This window comes from Neomonachus schauinslandi, chromosome 2, assembly GCF_002201575.2.
Source record: "Neomonachus schauinslandi chromosome 2, ASM220157v2, whole genome shotgun sequence".
Classification (NCBI taxonomy): domain Eukaryota; kingdom Metazoa; phylum Chordata; class Mammalia; order Carnivora; family Phocidae; genus Neomonachus; species Neomonachus schauinslandi.
The window spans coordinates 53,997,101-54,016,797 of NC_058404.1; the positions used below are offsets into that span (position 1 = coordinate 53,997,101).

General features: G+C 35.9%; 1 protein-coding gene across 2 annotated transcripts in view; it reads left to right on the forward strand.

Moving 5' to 3' along the window:
- GLRA3 (glycine receptor alpha 3) overlaps positions 1 to 18,576 on the forward strand; it is a 183,348-nt gene extending 164,772 nt beyond the window's left edge. Inside the window, exons 8-10 of one of the 2 annotated variants that reach the window (XM_021698908.1) lie at positions 1,188 to 1,331; positions 3,585 to 3,629; positions 18,298 to 18,576. In XM_021698908.1, the coding sequence (XP_021554583.1) occupies positions 1,188 to 1,331; positions 3,585 to 3,629; positions 18,298 to 18,576 (468 nt within the window). The remainder of the gene's footprint in view (positions 1 to 1,187; positions 1,332 to 3,584; positions 3,630 to 18,297) is intronic. The other variant, XM_021698909.1, reaches the window with a different exon arrangement.
- The last annotated feature ends 1,121 nt before the right edge of the window (positions 18,577 to 19,697 follow it).

Genomic DNA, 19,697 nt, shown 5'->3' on the forward strand with positions numbered 1-19,697 from the left:
GACAAAAGTCATCAGTGTCTAACGGATGAAAGTTTAAAGAGTAAGAAGATACTATGTAGTTTCAAATATCTCCACACAAGGGAAATTTATATCTTTATAGTAGAGAAACCTGGGAGACAACACCTTAACCAACTGATCAACGTTCAGTGCCTTCTGGTATGGTACACTGTGAAGAACGGGGCATCGCTGTTCCTATTAAAATCCCATAATCTGAGTTTAAAATGAGGAAACATCAGATAAACCAAAAGTGGGAGACACTCAGAAAATATTTGGTCTACACTCATCGAAAATATCAAGATCACAGAAGGCGAGAAAAAACTGACCAAAATATTCCACACTGAAGACTAAAGAGATATGATGCCAAAATGCAACACACAGTTCTAGATTAAATCCTGGAACTGGTTTGAAAACTGTTTTTCTGCTAAAAAGGCCATCGTTGGGACAGTTGCTGAAATGAGAATGAGCTTTTAGGATTAGATGGTAGTATTTTATTAACGTCAATCTGATTTTATTGGTCGTACTAGAGTTATGTAGGAGGAGATTGTCATTTTCTTTTAGAAAATACACATAAGTATTTCAGGGTAACAGGCCATCATGTCTGCAAATTATACTCAAATAGTTCAAGGGGAAAACATAAATGATAGAGATAGAGACAAATATAACATTTGGTCAAATGTTAACAACTGGGGAACTTGGTGGGGGGTTGGTTTGTTTTTTATTTGTTTTTTATTTTTTTATTTTTTTACTGTTCTTGCAACATGTTTGTTAATGTTAAAATTATTTCAAAATAAAAACATTTAGTGAAGCAAATATGGAACTAAAAGGTAAGTGGCATTATCTATATTTCAATGTTACTTCATACTTTTTTGAGCATTATCCTATACTACACTGAATGTAAAATTACACTTAACTTATTTTTTCTTCATCATATGTTTGGTCTTGTGTTTCATTGGACAACAATTTTTAACAAAACATACACAGGTTGTAATGTGTGACTGATATACAAACTTGCAAAAATTAATTATTAAAAAATAAAAAAATGTTTATTAAGTTAAAAAAAGTCTTGGTCTTGTTGCTTTCTTTTTCCAGCTGATATAAATGGTACAATTTAGCATCAGACATTCGGTTTTGTTCTTGATGGACACAACAATATAACTCAATTTGCTCACTCTTTCTCTCTTTGCTAGGTTTCTTATGTCAAAGCTATTGACATTTGGATGGCAGTATGCCTCCTTTTTGTGTTTTCAGCACTTCTGGAATATGCAGCTGTAAATTTTGTATCAAGACAACACAAAGAACTTCTGAGATTTCGACGAAAGAGAAAGAATAAGGTAGGCGATTAAATGCATCGGGTTCGGCAGGATACCAATTGTCACTGGAAAGTAAATTTGTTATATGTAATAGAGTGGTGCAGAGAGGAAGTGGAGTCTGAGAACCAAAGGATACAACTATTCCTTTGGTTTTGTCCAATCGAAACTGAAATTGTCAAAAATAGCTTCAGGGATGAAATGGTGACATCCAGTTCTACTTTATATAGCGTATCTATCGACATGAGAGCTTTATCAATCTCTTTCTAATGTACTTCCTGGAACAACACCATTTTTTGCTTCAATTAACAAAATATATCATTTCTTACTTGCAACGTGAGAGTGTTCCTGATGGTCTTACTTAACACGTCATTGGATATAGCTATTAAAGTTGTTCCTTTTATAAAGTAATTCCTTTCATTGTTTCCATAAAATATTACCTATTTGTTAATGCTATGATGTTCACGTAGAACTATGTGGTCTCTTGCTCATGCATACTTTCATGTTTTTAAGATATTTATTCTGAATCTCTATGGGAAACACAAGAAGGTGTTATTATTGCCTTGCTGTAACTGTTAAATGAAATCCAGAAGAAATTGTATTGAGAACATCATTAGGAGACCACAGGAAGTTGCAGAAGTAATCTCATAATTGAATTTGGATGTACAGAATGGAGTTGTTCCCCTCTATTAAGACTTGTAATGTTGTCTTTATATGCACATAAGCTCGATCAACCCCCTTTCCTCTTCTGGAAGGGAGAGTTTCTATTGACAAGCATATTTATCAGTTTACTTCTCTTAATGTGAATGTGCCAACTGACATTTAAAAGCAAATGGACTCATACGCAATAGAGAAATGTCAAATTATGTAACAGGAGAAATTGTGGCCAGAATCCAGTGTATTGGAATACTTAAGTCAAAACATACTCAAATCTTAGAAATAATAGTCTGGTTCATATAGGATGCATTTTTAAGGATTTTGAAAGGATTTAATTTTTTTTTTTTTGAGGCTTCCTTGTAGTTTCTGAATTACTCGCTGCAATTTACATATTCATAAAATTGTTTAAAGCCCTAAGCCCATGATCTCTCAGTACTGAGCATTAAACATATTCTAAAGTAGTAATGAATTCAGTCATGTCTAATTAACTCCCCCAAATCATAATAAATACCCAATTCACAGTAGCATGGAAGGAACATCGAGGACTGTGATACTCTGAGTAATACATGGGACAAAAACAGTGCCTGAGCTTTTATTTGATCAAATTGTTATGAAAATAAAGGCACATCATTTGTATATGAAACATTTTAATAGGGAAATTTATTTTTCTCTATCTCTTTCTCCCCCCCACAGCCCCATCTACTGGTTTCCTTATACTTTTCTCCTTCTTTTTCTCGCTCTTTATTCCCCTTTATTCTCCCTCCCTACTGTCTACCTGCTCCTCTTTCTTTTCATGACACTTGGCACTGGCTGAAACATTATCGCAGGACAAAAAATTCTATATCACAAGGGTAAAGCTCCTGTTTTCCTTTCCCTTAAATGACTGATAAAGACAACTTTTCCTTCTAATGTCATTAATCCGAAGTAAAGTAATACTTATTCCCCCTTCTCATTTTGGTTTGCTTTTTCACTTTTATTTTCCATTTCTCTACCTTTCTCCTCCTTCCTATACAATTTAGAATGTATCAACCAGGTGCTGGGAAGTATTAGATATGTGATGTCCAAATGGGGGTAGAGAGTTCACTTTCCACACCCACCACACATCCAACAACAGACACAGCGTCCAATGGGTAACATAATAGACTGTAAGTGTAGATGCTCAATTTTGGTTCTCCTTTAAAGAAAAATTATCCTACCAAAGCAGCTTTTGAGTTTCACTACCGGTAAGAATATCAGGATATATAATGAAGCCCCTTATTCTTTAGCTCACAGAAAGATGACAAGATTAATTTTTCTAGTGAGTGGCTCTCTAGGGAAATATAGAAATGCAAAAAGAGTAATATCTTATTATTTTCTAATGACTAGTTGAAATATTCAAGGAGCAAATATTATAATTGAGATTTAGTGCAGGAAAATATAGGGTTTTTGTTTTGCTTTGTTCTTAGTTCATTTCATCCTTTGGGGGTTGGATACCTTGCATATGTGAAAATCGATTAATTGATACATATGTATGTGAAAATGATATATGCAATTAAAACCAATTGTGCAATTATATTTACTCATATATGACTTGATTCTCTGGTTTCTCAATCCCTCTTGGTCCACCTTACCTTCCCACAGACAGAAGCTTTTGCATTGGAGAAGTTTTACCGTTTCTCAGACACGGTAAATTCACTTTCTTAACTCTAAGTAGAGGAATGTGGTCATCAGTGAAAAAAGCAGAGAGCATATTCTGCACCCAGGCAGTGTTTGGTGGGGAAACACAGCCCCTTGCATATATAAAGCCAAAGAATGACCATCCCCCTTCAGCTAAGGATATTCTCTTTTTCAAACTCCGTTTGTCTTCCCTCACTCAGTAAAAAGATATTTAAATATTATCCTTTATCTAATCAGCTGAGTTATTTGATTGGTCAAAATGATCTTTAAATATATATAAACAAAAATAACGCATATAATCTTATAATAGTCTCCATGAAAGAAACAGTCATTTGTTTTGATAAAATTAGTTCCAAAAATTAATAGAAAAATTATTTGTACAAAGAAGTTCTAAATGCAGCCTTTCTTGTCAGAAAATAGAGACCTAAAAATAAGGCAAAAATAAAATACTTTGTCCAACCTGTGTATTTTTAGAATCCCTTCTTAATGTTAAGAGAAGTTGAGATTCTTTATAATAAATGAACAATTTTGGTTTTTGATAGCAGCATCCTTTGAAATGTTCAATTAAAAAGAGATCACAAGGTAGTCTATACTAGAGCGTATTAGTCATCGGACTTGGCCACCATAATTTTAGCATTCAATGATTGCGTTTAAACATACTCAAGCCAAGAATTGGGGCTGGGAAATCATAAACAGTCCAGTCTTTTAAACTAAATTTCTGGAATAAAGGGCATTTAAAAATACCTCCTCAGATGATTCTGCTGCACATCTTGGTTAAGAATAGATAATAACCTTAGATAAACAGACCAGAAACATGTTACATTTATCTAATTGAAGGATTCTCAATTTCATAGCAGGTATCTAGAGCCAGTATTATTTTAAAGCCCTTACTAAGTTTTCTTATAATATGTAATCATTCAACTAATTTTTCTTCTAAAATTGCATATTTGTTCCCAACATAGCTAGCCACTTCTTTATTTTTTCATCCCTGGAGGAAAAAAATCCCTTGATCCAATTACTTTTACTTAATTATCTTAACTGTAAATTTAAAAAAAAGTTTAATTGCTTTGTATTTGCATAACACAAATAGCCGCTTTGGGAGAGAATATATTTAAATTTCTAGTAACTAAGTAGTTAATGCCTATAGGAGCTTTAGTATAAAAAATATATATTTAAGTATTGCCTTACAAAACAATGCACAAAGAAGTCTGATGAAAACTTAGGTTTACCTCAGCAACAATCAATCAATACTTACTTTTTAAGAAGAAACAATATGGTAATGCAAATACACTCATTAGAAATTTATGCATTCCATTTATTTTGTAATATTCCAATCATTATGCAGATTTGGGGTTGATCATTTTGCCTTTTTGAAAACTATTTTTCTCAACCTAACAACCCTCTGGGCTGGCTGAATTCATCATTTTTTAAAAAAAATATATGTATTTTGCTTAGAAACAGTTTGAGCAATCTAAATCTTTAAATCAACATAATCTAACTGAGTCTAAATGTTGGCCCAAAGCCCTTTATCTTCATGAGTACGGGTTTACATAGTTTTTCCAAGCACTCTAAGTTGGCAGAATAGTAAAGTAAATAAAATAGCCTCAGTATAAAAAGTTTGTTACAACAGGGAACCTTACATTATTCCTAGGAAAGTTTTAACTTGGTTCAGTATTGGCTTAGAATTATATGGAATCTCTTATATCTGACCTTTTCTCTATTAAGGTACAAGCGGGTGAACCTTTGGTCTATTGTGAAAGAATACAAGTTTGCTCTTGTATCCAAATTTCCCCACCCCACACTGTCATAGCCTGCTGTGTGCTGATTACCCACCGCACCATGTCATAGATGCTTATCCCCACTGCTGTATATGTATGGGTGTATGCATGATATGGAAGTATTTTGGTCAGAAGTTGCTCTTCCCACGTGTGGTATCATTACTTTAGTCCTGCGGGGTTATAAAGACGTGCCAAAATGTTTCTGAATATGTTATTTGTTGAGAGAAATGGCTGATACGGGGTTGCATTTCACGTAGCTTCTTCCGCATCACGGTGTAATGACGCAATGGTTTGCGAAGAGAAAACATTCACACGTATTCTAGCGCCTCTATCTACCTGCTTGTTATTGTATAGTCATTATTATTTACATACTCAGATGAAATAAAGATGGTCCATTAGTTCTAGATTTGAGAAACAACGGCTAAGTTTAGATCCTGCGAGGCACGATGGTTATCTTTTTAAGATTAAGATATCATTGACTGCATTTTGACTATCTGTACAAAACTTGTCTTTTTATTGACTTACATGTTTACATGCTGTCTTACTTTAAAAATAACTCAAGGTAACTTCTAAGAATAACAAATGATTGTTTTTTTCTGCCCTCTACAGTTTTTCAGCTCTGTAGTCTATATATACAAATATATATGTATACTATTTTGAAGGGAGGAGGCTCCACAGACAGTTGAAGGCAATGTGGCACCCATATATATTAAATTATTTAATAAAGTTTCCATTCTAGGTCAGTTTATGCTATATTCTGGCGTATAAGATATTCTTTCAGTTTTCAGTCAAAAACATTTCTTACAAATTTCCTACATTTCTGGGAAAAGTACTTTCAATTAATTTCAAACTAAATTACATATGAGTGACTCTGATATACAGGGGTTTGAAATTTCATCCTCTCAAGTAAAACAAAAATTGTAAGAATTTAATGATTTCCTGCAAACAAATATTCAGAGTTTTTGTTAAACACAGCTAATTCATAGAGCTACATCTCCTCTGAAATATCAGTTTAGGAAAATAGTATTCAACAAACTAATACAATCTCTACTTAATCTAATTTCACATGCATTATAGTGAATTACATCTCAAAGTTAACTAAAATGTATATAGTGCTTTTTACACATGTTGTCTATTTTTAATGTATTATTTTATGTCACTCCATAATTCTGAGTTGGCACTGAATGAATCTAACATATTGTGCTAGGAATAGATATATGGGTATTTAAAAAATTATTTTATTGATTTCTCATCAATCTCCTAAAATGTATGTATTCCATTTTTATGTTATTTTATTTTAAGTAGTCATCTTTTCAAGCTTACTTTTTACCATTTAATAATTTCCAGGGCGCCTGGGTGGCTCAGTTGGTTAAGCGACTGCCTTCAGCTCAGGTCATGATCCCAGGAGTCCCACATCAGGCTCCCCCTGCTCTGCGAGGAGCCTGCTTCTCCCTCTGCCTCTGCCTGCCACTCCCCTGCTTGTGCTCTCTCTCGCTCTCTGTCAAATAAATAAATAAAATCTTTAATAAAATAAAATAAAATAAAATAATTTCCAAACCATTTCCAAATCTAAATTCAATACGCCAAACATAAACTTGGCTAATTCATAACTTAATTCACGTGTCATCAAGAATAAATGCAAAATTCTCCTGGGAACTAGATTTTTTTTTTTTTAAGGTTTTATTTATTTGCGAGAGAGAGAATGAGAGACAGAGAGCATGAGAGGGAGGAGGGTCAGAGGGAGAAGCAGACTCCCCGCCGAAGAGGGAGCCCGATGCGGGACTCGATCCCGGGACTCCAGGATCATGACCCGAGCCGAAGGCAGTCGCTTAACCGACTGAGCCACCCAGGCACCCGGGAACTAGATTTCAAAGAATTTTATATTGACAATTGACCTGCAACTATAAAGTATCTTTAACCACATCCATAATTGTATTCTTTTAAGCTTTTCAAATTTCAAAATAATATAGAAATGTATATAGACGTATTAAACTGAGTATTTTATTTTAAGCTGGCATTTATTTTGAAAAAGAATTTTTAATTTATTCACATATTTCATCTTACCTCAGAATTTTTTCTAAGTGATGGCTATTTTCCTGACAAAAATAAGCCACTGCTATGTTTATTAGTAATTTTTTTTTTCAAAATCCACACGCTTTGAAGCCATGTAAGTGGAAATTAATAGCAATTCCCTTTTCCTTCCTTTGTCACTTTCTTATTTGGCAATTAGAAGTTACAGAAAATTATTTTAACAGAAAGACCTCTGGCATAACTACTAAACATCTTGAGTGTATATAGAACACCCGAAGGCACCTACCAGGAGAGAAACATTAGGATGAAAATAATGTATTTAACGCTGTTGTATCTCACAGCAGTTCACACAATAAATCATCACTCATGCCATCTTAGAGGCTCCATGTTTTATTACCACTCACTAGTAAGCTTCATGTCTTCACCATTTCCACACCCAAAAATAAGATTTTTTTTTTTTTTTTTGGTCATTTTTGAGGAATGAGAAGAGGATAGGAAATTAATTCTTATCTCACATGTAGGTTAATATATATATTTTTTGTGATGGAGATGAAGCAATTCAACTGAATGACTAAGTCTACCCTTGGATTTCTATTTTTAATATTTCTAGTTATAATATGCACGTTAGTGTGAGTCAGCCTTTGGCCTAGTTCTCTAATAAAATGAAAAAGCGTATAGAATGTTTCACAATGTGGTATTGATGCTTAACTACTGAAACATTTTTCTCACTTTCAAACTTAGTGAAAACAGGTCCTCCTTACAGAAAGAATTATATACTAACTAAATGGGTTTTTACATTTTTCATTGCCTACCCTTCTAACCTGCTTAAAGCATATCAGGAGGTTTTACTTGTGAATAAATTAAGCCATTTCTTCAATTTTACCTTTTTAATCAGCTGTGTTCTTTTGCTCATTTTTAGTTCATTCTATTTAATCTTTATTATTGCCTATATTTTGAGTTGGAAAGTGCTTAATTTTATGAATATTAATTACTGGCCAACACATAGCATCAGAGGCAAAAGTTTTATATGTTTGTCTAAACCCTTTGCTTGCTTGGCCTTCAGTCTCTTAGAAACTGAAGCTGAAGATGACTGTAGAAAACAGAATTATCCCCAAGAAATATTTGAGTACTAATTGGAATAAAGAATATCAGTGCACAACTAAACATACATAAACACAGGGTGATTTTGTGACCGAGTTTTACAAAACTCAGTTTTGTAAATAAATTACTTTGGGTCATAAAATAGTTTGATGCGCCTTCTAATATAGTAATCTAATACTAATAGTGAACTATTGAAATGTTTCATCCATGCTTAAAATTATTATTTTAAGTGCAGCCTTTGAAAAAAAAAAAAAAAACAAACTGCTACAGGCCAGTCATTTAACAACACAACAACAACAACAAAATCACATGACTTTTTTGCAGTCCAAGAGTCCCTGCTCTCTCCCTCATTCTCGGGCCTCCTGGACTGTTGGGCCAGATTCCAATCAGGCCCAACAGAGCTGAGATCCTGTTTCTGACGAAGTGAGATGTCTCCACGTGCCTTATCTTATGGGCACACCCAAAATACTTGTGCTGTTTCAAAGAACATGTTCAAAACACTAATGACTCCTTGATTGCAGAAGCTAGATTTGCAAAGAATCCTAGCAGCCAGATAGCAAAGCCCACTTATTATTAACAATATGACAGTGAAGGCTATGGCAGCAACTTCAGTTTTAGGCCCTTGGTTAATTTTTAGTGCAACAGTACGCAAGTGCAAGGCCATCTGCAGAGTAAGCATTGGGGCTGGCCTATTTTCTATAGTACTTTGTTGCTAGTTTGGTATTTAAAATACCTAACAGGACAATGATTCAAGTTGTTATTAGTATTTTCCTTTCAGGTTGTGTATTATGCAATTTCCATAATAACACAATTATAACAAACAAAATATTAAAAAATACAATAACAGTAATTTGAGTACTTTATCAAGTGTTTTATATTCTTTCCCTCACCCTAAAAAAAAACCTGCTAGATAGTGCTATAATCTTTCCCTGGGATAAGAAACCAAGAATCTGAGAGTTAAATAATGAAGACAATCCAGACTCTGGGCAACAGATGATGAATGCTTAATTATACATTTGCATTTTGAATGTCAATCTTGAGTCAGATTTTAAATTTGGACCATCCAGTGTTTTTGTGACATAGGAAATAATTGAAAATTACTTCCCCTAGCACATATGTTTTATAATTGCAAATACCCAAGCTATTTTCATGTTTTTAGAACCTAAATTCTCCTCAACATCTTGGTGTTATTGCCATTACCAGGGAATAAGTATTTGAACAAGACATTTTCACGAGGGAAATGTTTTTACTGAAATTAAAAGTTTCTATTTTTCCAACTCCACAATTAATCAGAAATATGATATGTTAGTGAAATCATCTTCCAGATGCTTTTGAAAGCAATAATGCACTAAATCACACAGTAACACATAATTACCCGAAACCTATTGCCCAGGATATCCTTAGGCCCTGTAGATTTAAAATGGATAAAGATACAGATCATATAGATTGCCTTATGTATAGCCCTACCTAGAAACAGCCTTACTTAAAAGCAGAAATTATTAAATAGTAAAATACAGTTAAATACTAACACAAAAGTCATCCCAGAGTATGTTTTCATAAACTGCCACTTAACATGTGAATTAGAGTATTAGAGGAACCCAAAGAGTGTTACCTCACTAAAAATTCAAGCTACTAGGATAGATACATCCTGCCTCTTGGAAACGCTTGTTTCCACAACTTGACTGTGCATTCCGATCATCTAGAGAGCTTGGTGGAAATGCAGATTACTGGGACAACCTAAAGGCTAATGAGTTCCAACCTCCACAATTGCCCATCCAGAAAACTGGATCTCAGCAAGCCCTCCCAAGACAGGTGTTGGACTTGTATGAGAAACATTGCCTTCCCCTAGACTGTCATTATTGCATGCACATAGAATGATGGTAATCTTACAAGTTGTTGCCAAATTTTATGAGGGACCATCTTTACATAAAGACGATTAAGTTTAAATTGTTCCAGTGTGTCATTTTTCTATTAAAACCAACATCCGAATGTCAAGTAGCTTTGTTCATTACCGCACCATAGCCCTGATTACAGGTTTGAGGAAGCAATCATGCTTATGAGGCAGAAATAAGCTTTAATCTCATATGTCGTTTACTTAACTGTACAGAAGGACAAAAGGCAGGAGAAACAGCAAAGAAAGCATCTTCTTCTAATTGGGAGGCTTCACGAGATTCCAGTGCACAAGATGTCTTGTCCCCTCACCCACAGAGAGTATGAATGTCTTCCTAGTTTAGAGAAATAGATATAGTATCATAAGTAGCAATGATCCCTTTAGCTAGAAAATGCAACCATGGACTCAGAACCATTATATCAAGTATATAATATATATCTCATATATTACATCAGAACCATTATAACACAAAAGAAGTACCTGTCAGGTGGGAAGGACAGAATTGTGTCCCAGCATTGCTCCCGACTCCTCACACTTCCACCACCAGACACTAGAAACTTATTAAAGGCATTCCTCGTTACTATCACTCATACCCACAGCATATACACACTCATCTAGTGCACTAGCCAGCTCTTACATCCTTGTCACCCTGTCTTTAGTAGTAAGTGTTTTAATTGCTCATTCCAACTTCTATTTAAATGCCTTTGTTATGTTGTTCTCATGGACCATTTTATACACTGGTCATGTTTAAATGTATTCCTTTGTCCAATGAGATCTGTTCCAGGAGCCCAGACTGATATAAAAACACTTTGTTCCAAGCCATTAATAGTATTTTCAGCTGTGGCTTATTAACAGTATAAACAAAGCCCAAGATGGACTCACTGTCTATTTCTGCCAAAATCCACTGAATCCCCCAGGAGCCATAATCAAAGACCTTAGTTTTCCATCTGCCAGCTACGTGTTAGCACTTACACTCAGGAGATTTAGCTCAAAGGCAATTTTCAGGCAATATTTTCTTTCATTAATATTCAGGTCAAGCTCTCACTACATCAGTGGCTCTGTTGGACAACAGAGGAATGTGTCACGGTTTTGTCCATAGCTGCGTGGCCTGCACACCACCGTGGCCACATCCATGGCCTGTCCAAGACATCTGCTTTGGCATTCTAGTCCCCTTCTGAGCCAGCAACTAGGCAGGGACTACTTGACCTAATTTAATTCTACCCTAGAATCTGTATAAGGAATTTCATCAACCACCCTGGGATGTTCTTAATTGTCCACTTAACCCGGCCCATTTGCCTGACCATAAGGCTACTGGCTAGGGCCAGGAGTCTCTGAATATCCAGATATGACTCTGAGAGCAAGAACCAGTTCTTCTGATACTGCCACACATACTGGGTCTCAAGTCAGCCCATTTTGTAGACTTACCTTGCTTTCTTCAACTACACTTTTTTTTTATTAGACCGCAGGTATGGTTTGAGTCCTGACCTTCTACATAAAAGTTTCCATCAGTGAACCAGGTGACCTGTTTTGTCTCAGTGGGAAGAGAATCATGAGGTTCATATCACTTACTCCAGGTAGCTCAACTGGAGATTCCATCTCTGGGCCACTGTCCAATAGGCCACCTTTTCATGGATATGATTTACTTTGCCTGAGTAATTCCCCTTAGCTTGTTCCTCGATAATATCATTTTCATTTTATTAAGTCACTTAGATTGAAATACCTTGCTGACATTTTAAATCTAAATATAGGCTGGTGCCTTTCAGTTTCCTTCAGTTTGGGGACTGTTTCTACCTGAGCACAAGAGAATGCCAGTAGTTGTCATTCAAATAGATTAAACCTACTCACAGCATGGAGAGTTTTCTAGTCTAGAATTCTAACAGCCATCTTAGGGCACCACCTTTGATTTGAGCCTTTTCCGGAAATGCCAGTCAACATGTGTGTTAGTAGCAGATACCCCTAGAGGGGATGAATGGTAAGGCCTCAGAGAGGTTACTTGGGCTATTGCCTGCCTCAGACCCACCTGCCTGTTCGCCCCTCTTCCCCTTTCCAATTCAGTCTGTCTTCTAGTCACTTTATACAAGAGGGCCACAGAAATCAGGATATATCTGCCAAATTTCAAAAAGTGCTAGAGCTGGTTTTCTCATGGGGGGATGCAGAAGAGATAACAGTTTGTCCTTTATTGTTTATAAATTGTGTCTAATGGTTTACCCAGATTATTTCCAGAAACTGGACCGAGGGGGCAAGGCCCTGAATTTCAGCTGAATTAGTCAGTCTTCTTTCCCTAGTCACTAATTCTCAAACCCTCCCTTGACTTTCTCCTCAGAAAGGGAAACTACCATTTATCATTAACCAACTTCCTTTTGACAGTGACATGGTGATCATATGCTGTAGAATTCAGGTTTCCTTAATTGGGTCTACCCCACAGGAAGACACACAGTGTCAGACTTTTTCCTTTACATAGGCCTTAAAAAGAAAGCCGTGTTCAAGTCTGTCAAAGCATACCAGCCTTGGGGCGCCTGGCTGGCTCGGTCGGCGGAGCATGCAACTCTTCATTGCTGGGTTGTAAGTTTGAGCCCCACGTTGGGTGTAGAGATTACTTACAAATAAAAATCTGAAAAAAAAAAAAAAGGCATACCAGCCTCCTTTGTCCTGAAACACTTCTGTTTTTCCCGTTTATCATGGTAGAGGCTGTTGGGCGACTTCTTTAGTGACCCCAGGTGGTCAGCAGTCAGACTGCAGGCCCCATTTGGCTTTATCATAAGCCAGATAGAGCTATTCTAGAGAAAACTAAGGAAGGACTAGCATCCCTGCTTCCACTATTTCCTTAATCAGAACTAAGAGTTTCATTTACCTTCCTGGAATCTTGTGCTGCTTAATAGTTCCCACAGTGGAAGGTTGAGGTGGTTCTTAGGGCTTCCTGTGTTAGGACATCCAACCAATTCCAACTGGAAAGCCCAAGATTAAGTTCAAGCCAGAAATGGCAAGGTCCTTCATTCACGTGTCCCATCCTTTCCAGTTATGCATTTAACCCAAGGTGATAGCACCCACTGGAGAGCCCACACAGCCCTGGGCAAGGAGAGCCTGGCCTTCAAAGCCGGTCTTTATTTCAACAGCCTTAATGGATGGAGTAACCTCAGCAACTTCTATCGGTGCTTTTTGTTTCCACCCCCCATCGGCATCATTGATTTAACTTCTGAGACGAAAGCAGCAGATTTAACAGGGCTCCTTCAGGGAAGCAGCTGCCGGAACTGCAACGGATTTCCTTCCTCCCAGCTGGCAAGAATGTGCCAGGAAATCTGTCATAGGACTCCTGTCAATTTTCATTCCATGTCTTAGAGGTCACCTAATGGATTTACCTCTGGCCATGCTCTTTCTTCTGAACAGCCCAGATAGTTTTTCCCATCAGTGAAACCCAGCATGGCAGCTATAAAAGCAAGCATCCCCATGACTCATACATACCCTCCTGCCTTTCCAAAAGGAGAGCCACATGGGAAACCCATGCCTGGGGGACTCCCCTAATCAGAGTGTCTACCCGAGTTGAGATCAGAGAACGTGGTTTGGCTAGGCTTATTTTTATTCATTGTATGGTCAGCACAGGTTGGCTACTTCTTTCAAAGCACTGTTCAATTTCACAGCAGTGAGAGAACTAGGGAGCTGGTTCTCAGCACAGCCTCATACCACCCCAGGCTTTCCCCGAAAGGGTCACTGATTCCATGCCTGCCAGTAAGTGCAACAGGCTAGAAGTTAGCATTCACAGTCAACATTGCTTTTCATGTTTTTTTTTTCATTCCTGTGGCAATTAACCTAAAGATCCTAGAAACACTGATACCCCAGATAGTGGCTGGTACTTCACAGTGAAGAGGATGTTATGTTAGAATTGCTTTTTCCAAAACGGTAGCTATAAGCCACAAATGGCTATGGAGCACTGGACATGTAGAGTCTGATCTGAGGTACATTACAAATATACACTGATTTCAAGGGCTTAGTAGGAAACAAAGAATGTAAGCTATCTCCTCAATTTTTACTTTGAGGAAATGTTTAAATCACATTTAGGACATACTAAGTTAAGGAAAATATAATACTAAAATTAATTTCACCTCTTTCTTTTAACTTGTTAAAATGTAGCTAATGTAAAATTTAAATTGAAAATTATACACATGGTTTTCATCTGTGGCTTGCATTAGATTTCTATTGGACAGGCCTACAGGATACTCATCAGTTTCCTGTGTTGCTTGCCTGGGGTTGCCAAGAAGTACCATCAGGATTAAATGCAGAGTCCTTCCAAGTCCCAAGTGGACTTTCATGTTCATCTTGAGCCAAGGCCATGAAGCTGCTTGCTCTACTTACTCTAATTTCTCTTTCTGCCAAGTGGTTTCAGTTTCATAGATAATCAGTGAAATAGGAGAGAAGAAATTCCTTGTATTTTGAGCCACTTTCCCCTCAGTTCCTTCACCCTGGTCTCCTTCAGTTTTATTTCATTAATCACCCATCTGCCAATTCAACAAGGGAGAATTCTGTGTCAGCCACATCCTGATAGCAAGAATTACCCCGGTTATTTTCTGCAGAGCTTGGGCAACCTCAACCCCAGGGTGGATCAGGATCACATTCTCACCAAACTCCCTCCTAGAACTCTGGGCCACATTGAGCCTGAAACGATCTGAAAGCCCGGTCAACTTCCGTCACCACCCCTGAAATTTGAGGCGAAGATTGCCAATCAAACCCTCCGGACACAACAGGCTTTATAACCTATTATAAAGTTTACTCAGTCCTACGGGAGCATGCGAGGCAGCCAACCCATCAGACGCAGCATCTTCATCTTATCGGGAGGCAGGGAGTTGCTTGAGAGAACAGCTGTTTTTGTTCTCATCAACAGGCCATGGAGAGGCACTGCCTCGGACAAACGTCAGGGCCTATATTATATTTCATCGACGCAGAGAAGCCACAGCCTTGATTTCTTACCAAGCCTGTATACATTCTGGTCACGTAGGCCCCACACAGCAACCCCTGTGCAGTAAATGTAGCCAACTCCACGTTCCCCACTTAGTTTAACTCTATTGTTTTCAAGGAAATGCTGTGGAAAGAATCAGCAGTCATTCCTCAGCCCAGGCCTGATGTTAACCCTCTACTTGCACTTATGTGGAAAGATACAGTTGAAAATAATGTCGCTGATCACTGAATATCTTAAATCTTAAAGAGATTTTTTGAGATGAGCAACTGGGGGTCTTTAAGGTTTCAAAATAATAAGTTCTTCAGAATAGATGGTTAGAAAGGTAGTCAGTGGGGGTAGAATGTTAGAGATACAAACTTCCAGTTAAAAGATAAATTAAGGGGCACCTGGGTGGCTCAGTCAGTTAAGCGTCTGCCTTCCGCTCAGGTCATGATCCTGGGGTCCTGGGATCGAGTCCCACATCGGGCTCTAAGCAAGGAGCCTGCTTCTCCCTCTGCCTGCCATTCCCCCTGCTTGTACTCTCCTTCACTCTCTCTCTGGCAAATAAATAAATAAAATCCTAAAAAAAAAATAGATAAATTAAGTACCAGGACCGTAACATACATACAACGTGACCACCAGAACTAATGCTGCTGCATGATCTACAGAAAAGTTGTTAAGGGAGTAGGTCCTAAGAGTTCTCATCACAAGAAGAGATTTTTTCCTTTTCCTTTTATTGTTATCTATAGGAGATGATGGGTATTAACTAAACCTGTTGGGATAATCATTTCACCATATATGTAAATCAAACTATCATCTGTACACCTTATACAGTGTACATAGGTCAGTTGCTTCTTAGTAAAACCGGTGTGGGGGCGGGGGGGACAAAAGTAAGTGAATCCTTCTTTACAAAACACAGTAGCTAAATCCTAAAATTCTAGTATTTTTGTAATTTATCTCTTTTTTTTAAAGATTTTATTTATTTATTTGAGAGAGAGAATGAGAGACAGAGAGCACGAGAGGGAAGAGGGTCAGAGGGAGAGGCAGACTCCCCGCTGAGCAGGGAGCCGGATGCGGGACTCGATCCCAGGACTCCAGGATCATGACCTGAGCTGAAGGCAGTCGCTTAACCAACTGAGCCACCCAGGCGCCCTGTAATTTATCTCTTAATGGTTCAACTAATATGTCAACCCCTCATCATAAATGTTCATTGAGAAATTACTTTTTGTCCTATTTTGAGATGGATTTTTTTTTCGACACGTGTGTCAATATAGGTTAAAAGGCTGTTTTATACTTCAGCACTCAGCTGACTTGCACTCAAAATTAGACAAATTATCCAAACAAACTATATCTTTTTTCTGGAATGCAAACACCAGCATGATTTCCTAAACTATAAGGGTGTTACTTTAGCACTTACATACAAATGGTTTAATTTCTTGTATATCCACTTTTTTCCAAGACATAGAAAATTCAAGGCAAACAATAATTTAGCTTTAAAATTTCTATGGAAGTTAAAAAAATTGCCACTATAAATGAATATCCTTATTAAAGAGTAGTGAAAAATCAATTTCCAATTTTTATAAGATTACAACAGTAGTTATGTGTAATTAGGATCATTAGCTTTTATTTCAGACTGGTTTCCTCAAAATTCAATTGCTCATACATCCTAAGGTTAAGTATTTTCCAATAATTATTTGTTTTTGTCATGTGAAATTGCCTTACTCCATAATTCCCAAAAAACTATTTTATACATTATTACATAAACTTTGGTCATCTTCTCATGTTTAGAATCCATTTTAACTTCAATTTTTCACTTTCATATTTTGTAATATACTGTTCATTGAGCCTCTACTTTCACAGACTCAAAATAATTTTTCAAGAGTTTGAGCCAATTACTTTTTGTCTCCTATATTACTATTAAAAGTTACTTTCATAAAGGGAGAGCTGTAGCAACTTTATAAAATGTCATCTTTTAAACTTTCAGTTTTAGTAGCAAAAAAAACTAATTAATTGGCAATCATCTGTTGTTACATTCTAAATAAGTGCATTTAATTAAATTACTCGTTAATGAATTTCATTATAAACTCCTAAATACCATATTTTCCTATCACAAGCACATTTCATTTATCATATTTCATTTTTCTTTTAAATTTTGGTTTTCTTTTCATGTATGTATATATGTGTATGGAGAATTCTTTAATTTGCAACATTCAAGAGAAAAATAACATAAGTTAAATAATAGGTTTCGGAACATAGTGAGTTAAACAATTTTCCTTAACATGAAATAAACTTCTGCCAAATTTCATTCGTAATTTCAACTCAGTCAATGTACCTGAAAAGTAATTGCATATAAATTAGAACATGTGACTATCTTACAGTCTTCCAAATGGGTTAGCATAAAGCGGAGAAGTGACATTAAGGGAGGATAACAAAAACCAAGCAGTATTCTTGAGCTGTACTGTATTTTCCAGTGAAGTAATGTAAAAAATCATAGGAAATAAACATTAAAGTTTGCGTCTATGAAAAAGAAAAAATCCAGTCAATGATCTTGATATATCCCCCTTTGACATCGTATATTTATCCATTTAAACACATAATGTAAAACCTAGTATATGAATATATAACACATAATATCCCAATAGGTTCTTTTCCTTGCTCAATTTATTTAGATATTCTAACAATACGTAGACAATATCAGAATGTGTAGTTGTCCCAATAAAACACATTAGTTGAGAGTTTCATATTTCTTAATGGACACATTTATATGATGCAGCAGGATAAATCAATAAAACTTGAATGGGAAAAAAAGCAACTCAATCTTTATATACTTCAGTTATCTTTCCATTACAATAATGGTAACATTTATTCATGATAAAGTTTTAGTTATGATTCTGAAATACATGCTCTATTCCATGACTAAAGTGTTTTCTCATGTTTTTCTTATGACAGGATGATGAGGTAAGGGAAAGTCGATTCAGCTTCACAGCCTATGGAATGGGACCATGTCTGCAAGCAAAAGATGGTGTGACCCCAAAGGGCCCAAACCATCCTGCCCAGGTAATGCTGAAAAGTCCTGATGAAATGAGGAAGGTTTTTATCGACAGAGCCAAGAAGATTGACACCATCTCTCGAGCCTGTTTCCCATTAGCCTTTTTGATTTTTAATATTTTCTACTGGGTTATCTATAAAATTCTTAGGCATGAGGATATTCATCAGCAACAAGATTAAGCCTCTGGGGGCATGCAAGTGCAAATGATCAATTCAAAAGAAAGTTTCTTTGCCATAGGTGTGTGTATATGTGTGTGTGTGATGTACAAATGATGACCATCATATTAAAATGACATATGGGAAGGTATTGTTATGATATGCTATGCAAAGTCACAAGGCAGATTAAGGGTCCTTTAATGGATACAAAAATATATATTGTAAGGATTCTATTTCATATTAATTTAAGATTTTCTGTCCTTTCACAGTATATCATGTAAGTGGAACTATTATTGCCAATGTGTTTGTATTGTTATATGAAATCACATAATAGTACATGTGAAAACTACTTTGGGAATTCTTGGTTTTCAGTTCAATGATGTTAAATCTTACAAAAGTAAAATTTGCACAATTAACTTTATAAATGGAAAAAGTGGAAATGTTGAAGATTTTAAATATCAGTAGCTTGAGGTTTTAAAATATTTTCTTGTACTGTAGCTACAAAACAGAAAAGTAATCAATTAATTCAGTAGATAACTCAGTAATTGAGGATTGTACATACAAATACCATGGGGTCAAGTTATGTAATACCAAGAAACATTCAAATTATAAAATTAAAACTTACGTACTACCAAAAAATTCAAATTATAAAATTAGAATAAAAAAATTTTAGTATTTACATACTAAATTTAATTGTTTAGAACACAAAATTTCCCTGCTTGGAAATTTAAAACAAATAGCTTAAGAGATCATATTATATACAAAATCTACTTTTCTTAACTTTATAGCTCTATAAATGAAGATGGAAATACTGAAAACAACAGCATTGTTTTTAAATAAGTGTTATAGCTGTGTATTTTGAATTATTGCCAAATACCACAGAATGCAAGCCAGCACCCTTGTTTTGTTAGATTTTTAATAGCTGCTTAATTGTCTATACATAATTATGTTTAATGTTTTGATATAATTGAACAAAGTTCAGTAAGATTTTTATATTTTAGCTTAGAATGAGACTTTAAAATTCAATGGGATTATAGTATTTACATTTTGATAAAAATGAATTTAATTAAAACAAAAATGGATTTATGAAAGATTTTTTTAAAAAGAACAGTTTCCCATCAAAGTTATATGGGTTCAAACTCTTA